This window comes from Dama dama, chromosome 11 (assembly GCF_033118175.1).
Source record: "Dama dama isolate Ldn47 chromosome 11, ASM3311817v1, whole genome shotgun sequence".
Lineage (NCBI taxonomy): Eukaryota > Metazoa > Chordata > Mammalia > Artiodactyla > Cervidae > Dama > Dama dama.
In genome coordinates this window covers 57055732-57060023 of record NC_083691.1, presented here as the reverse complement: position 1 = coordinate 57060023, position 4292 = coordinate 57055732, and the positions used below count along the sequence as shown (strand labels likewise).

At 45.6% G+C, this 4292-nt stretch overlaps 1 protein-coding gene across 1 annotated transcript; it reads right to left on the bottom strand.

Moving 5' to 3' along the window:
• Positions 1–752: 752 nt before the first annotated feature.
• Positions 753–3872, bottom strand: SPMIP9 (sperm microtubule inner protein 9). The gene is made up of 3 exons (XM_061156277.1): positions 3846–3872; positions 3020–3112; positions 753–1175 (listed from the first exon to the last, which is right to left on the bottom strand). The coding sequence occupies exons 1-3, from the start codon at positions 3870–3872 to the stop codon at positions 753–755; spliced, it is 543 nt and encodes a 180-aa protein (XP_061012260.1).
• Between the last annotated feature and the right edge of the window lie 420 nt (positions 3873–4292).

Sequence of the window (4292 nt, the reverse complement as noted above, 5' to 3'; positions counted from 1 at the left end):
AAAGGCCCTGTTTCCAAATACAGTCACGTCAAAGGTTAGGATTTCATCATATGAGTTTGGATGGGGGACACAATGGACTCCACAGCAGTCACCTGGGACTCAGAGCTAGAAACTGCTGCGAAGAATGCCCTTTCTCTCACCTGCTTACCTCTAAACTGTTAGATGAGAGACAAACTAGTACATTATTCAAGACTTTGTACTTTGGTTCTCTTTGTTACAGCACCTTAGACTGTTTCCTAACTGACTCTCACATTTGTGTTCCCCAAGGTCTACTGAGCAAGAAGAAACATAGGAAATGAAGCCGTCTAAATGGTTACTGTTGATTGCTACAAGGGTGGGAGTGCAGAATGAATTAAGAGCATTGAGGTAAAAAGTTATCCAACAGCATTTTAAGGTTTACAATCGTACCCAACATTCAATGACTATGGGAAACATGATTATTTTCCCTTTTGTAAGACTCCTTATAGCAGGGTTCTTACTTATACTGAAACACACATGTTCCAGCCCTTCATACATACCAGTTTCCCTTCTTCCTTCCCTCCCATCCTCCTTCTATGGCGGGGATGCTGTGCCGCAGGTCAGGCCAGGGAGTCAAGTCAAATCAGGCAGGCGAAGTCAAACAAGCACAGTCTTGGTGCCACTGGATTGTCTTTCCAGAGTTTTATTTTTAGTTCTCTGATCCATACTCCAAGGGATTTCCTTGTGTGAGGGAGGAATTTCCACAGGGCCCTTGGGAGGTGTTCTCAGCCTACCTACTGGTAAAATGGCATCAAGGGCCCCCATCGGTTCAATATGGGAACCTTGACCGTACAGTGATAAGGGCAGGCACAGCCGGGCAGTAGAAAGTAGCCTTTGCCCACGTCTGGGGCAGGCTGGCGCTCAGGCTCCAGAAGACAGGGGAAGTCGGCACTCTGTCGAATCCGGTTTGGGTCGCCGTGGGCCAGGTACAGAGCATGGGAAGCTGGGTACACAGATGGACAGATGCTGGTGAACCTACATTCATCCTCCACTGGGGCCACGTGGTCCTGTGGTGGGAAGAAGCCAGGTTGCCCCAGGTCCTTGGCGGTCATGTGGGGTCTTTTGAAGGCAGGGTATCCATCTTCTAGCTTGGGGTTGGGGCTGGGGGTGGGTCTGTAGAACTCTTTGTCCCGGAGTTGGGTGTCCAGCTTTGCTTGCTGTGGAAATAAATCATATACAAAAAGAGGGCTGAGAGAGGCAACAATGGAGCTTCTTCCCAGGAAGTCTCCAAGACAGAGCACACTTGGGACTTTCCTGGCAGTCCAGTGGTTAAGACACCATGATTCCACTATAGGGGGCATGGGTTCAATCCCTGGTTGGAGATCTGAGATCCCACATACTGCAAGGTGGCCAAAAAAAGAAAATTAAATTTAAAAGTAAATAAATAAATGAGACAGGGTATGCTTTTCTTTATTTTCCAGAGATTAAATAGTTTTTGAATGGTAATATGTACAACAGAAGGATGTACTGAAATAGTACAAAAGGGTTTATAGTGAAAAGTAAGTCTATTTCCTACCCTCCTTCTTTCTCAGGTTCCATCTCTAGGGACAACCACTGTCATCAGAGTGTTCTGTGTCTTATTAGAAATATTTTATGTACATGTAAACTTATATGTGTATATCCAGATGCCTTTCATCTGTACACAAATGATATATATTATTATTTCAGTCTGCACTTTGCTTCTCCTAAAGAATTTAATCTCAGAAACTGTTCCACCTTTGTTTGTATAGATCTTCTTACTAATTTTAGTGGGGTTACCTCAAGATAGAAAAAGATGTCTTGAATAAGACTTAAAAAGAGCAAGGGTTTCCCAGGTGGCTCAGTGGTAAAGAATCTGCCTGTAGTGTAGGAGTCGCAGTTTTGATCCCTGGGTCAAGAAGATCCCCCGTAGAAGGAAATGGCAATCCACTTCAGTATTCTTGCCTGGAGAATCCCATGGACAGAGGAGCCTGTTGTGCTACAGTCCATGGGGTCTCAAAAGAGTTGGACAGGACTTAGAAACTAAGCAACAATAAAAAGAGCAAATGAAAAAGGAAAAGACTGATACATCTACCTATATTAAAATGAGAATTTTTATTCAGTGAAAGAGTGAAATGACAAGTCACAGACTGGAATTTTGCCACTATGGACTATAGCCTACCAGGATCCTCAGTCCATGGGATTTTCCAGGCAAGAATACTGGAGTGGGTTGCCATTTCCTTCTCCAGGAGAGACCCAGGGATTAAACCTGGGTCTCCCGCATTGTAGGCAGACGCTTTACCGTCTGAGCTACCACACACACACAAGGGATTGCTTAACCCAAATCTCAGAAGAATGATTACCTCTGGAAGTTGGGGGAGGGGTGGGAACAGGGAGGGGCACGCAGCGCTCTAAAGTGTTGTGTTTTAAGCTGACTGATAATAGGTACATTGGAGTTTATCAACACTGTGTTTGTTAGTTGCTTAGTCGTGTCTGACTCTTTGTGACCCCATGGACTGTAGCCCACCAGGCTCCTCTGTCCATGGGATTCTCCAGGCCAAGAATACTGGAGTGGGTTGCCATTTCCTTCTCCAAGGCATCTTCCTGACCCAGGGATGGAACCCAGGTCTCCTGCATTGCAGGCAGATGCTTTACTGTCTGAGCTACTAGCTGCTGCTGTATCAACATTATTTAAACTGTAAATATTTATTATTTACTATGTGTCGTATGGGTGACATACTTGGTATATATTTGAAAACAATACACATGAACTTCCCGGGTGATCCAGTGGCTAAGACTCTGCCCTCCCACTGCAGGGGGCACTGGTTCCATTCCTGGTTGGGAAGATCCCGCATGCCCTGAGGCATGGCCAAAAAAATAAATAAAACAGTACACACACATACACACAGAATACCTCTTTAGATCTCCTGGCTTCAGACATTGTTCTCAGTAAGTGCCCTCAATGTCCACACTCACAATAAAAATGGATGAAGAGGATTTCAGTGGGCCATTGAATGGAAGGCAGGACTGAGTGACTTCTTACCTGTTCTGATGTGACCCTGGCATATTTGTGTTTCCCATAGGGTTTGTAGTCGATCATGTAGGAGCTTTGGTATATGTCCAAATCCACAGGGGCCTAAAGGTTAAGGGAGAACACTAAACAAGAGATTTCATCATCGTTCTTCCACTTAAAGGCTTTCAATGACTTCTCATTGTTTGTAGGACAAAGGTTAACTTTTGAGCCTGGAATTTGGAGCTCTTCTTGATCTGGCTTCTACTTGACTCTACCATCTCAACCCCCTTGGCCCAACTCTATGCCCATTACCCCAGCCTCACTGCTTTTGACTCTTCCAAGTGGCTGGCACATATTCTTATCTCCGGCTAAAAACATGAGCTGTATTCTTCACCTGCTAGCAAACTCCTATACATCCTCCAAAACCCATATTAAATCCCTTCCCCCCAAATTTCTTCCTCCCATCTCTCTCTACCTTCCAACAATTAAACTCTTGTTCTTCTGCTTCTACGGCACATTTTACATCCCTCACTACAGCAGTTATCATGGTGTGCTATCACTGACTTAGTGAAGGATACTCGATTAGGACTTAATTTTAGGCATCTCTTCAACCTCAAAGCCCAATGCATTGCCCAACACACCAAGGGTGACCAATACATGTACACTAAGCAAGTAAAGGAATCTCCAGAAAATTGTAAACTCTTAACTTTCTTCTGCTTATTAAAAAAAAAAAAGAGAACGCCATGCAGGGATGGTAACCAGAGGGAGCTTCAAGGAGCCTGGCCCTCCCTGGGGCTATTTGTCAATGCTGCCAATCTTGAGGTGGTCACAGCGGTCAGAAGCTCACAACACTCACCTGTCCAGGGAACACCATGCCTGACATAGCAGACGACCTAGACACAGACAAGCTGGTTAGCCCCGCTTCTGCCACAGGCAGGGAATATAGTCTAAAGCTCCACCAACCAATCACATTACTCAATCGCCAGGCACTGGTGATGGCAGCAGGGATAAATGGGCTGGTGGACAGGGGTCCTGGGGCAAGGGGGCTCCAGCAGGACTCAGAGGGAATCACAGTTGTTGAGAACATCAGATTTACCCCTCAGGCAGAGGTGAATCTGGTAGCAAGGCAAGTGTTGTGCTAGTAAATGTTTAGCAATCTCCTTTTGGGCAGGGGAGGCAAATAAACTCCAGTTTTTAGCATTTGCGAAGTTCTGCTATGTCGTTTCCACCCTGGCCCATTTCGACCCACTCCAGTATTGTTGCCTGGAGAATCCCATGGACAGAGGAGCCGGACAGGCTACAG

What these genes read in the sequence shown, in the direction of transcription:
- SPMIP9 (XM_061156277.1), bottom strand. Translation starts at nt 3,872, where the DNA reads ATGTCAGGCATGGTGTTCCCTGGACAG. An exon ending in GCATGGTGTTCCCTGGACAG is followed by an intron (nt 3,113 to 3,845) that starts GTGAGTGTTGTG and finishes CTTAACCTTTAG; the next exon opens with GCCCCTGTGGATTTGGACAT. An exon ending in CCAGGGTCACATCAGAACAG is followed by an intron (nt 1,176 to 3,019) that starts GTAAGAAGTCAC and finishes TTATTTCCACAG; the next exon opens with CAAGCAAAGCTGGACACCCA.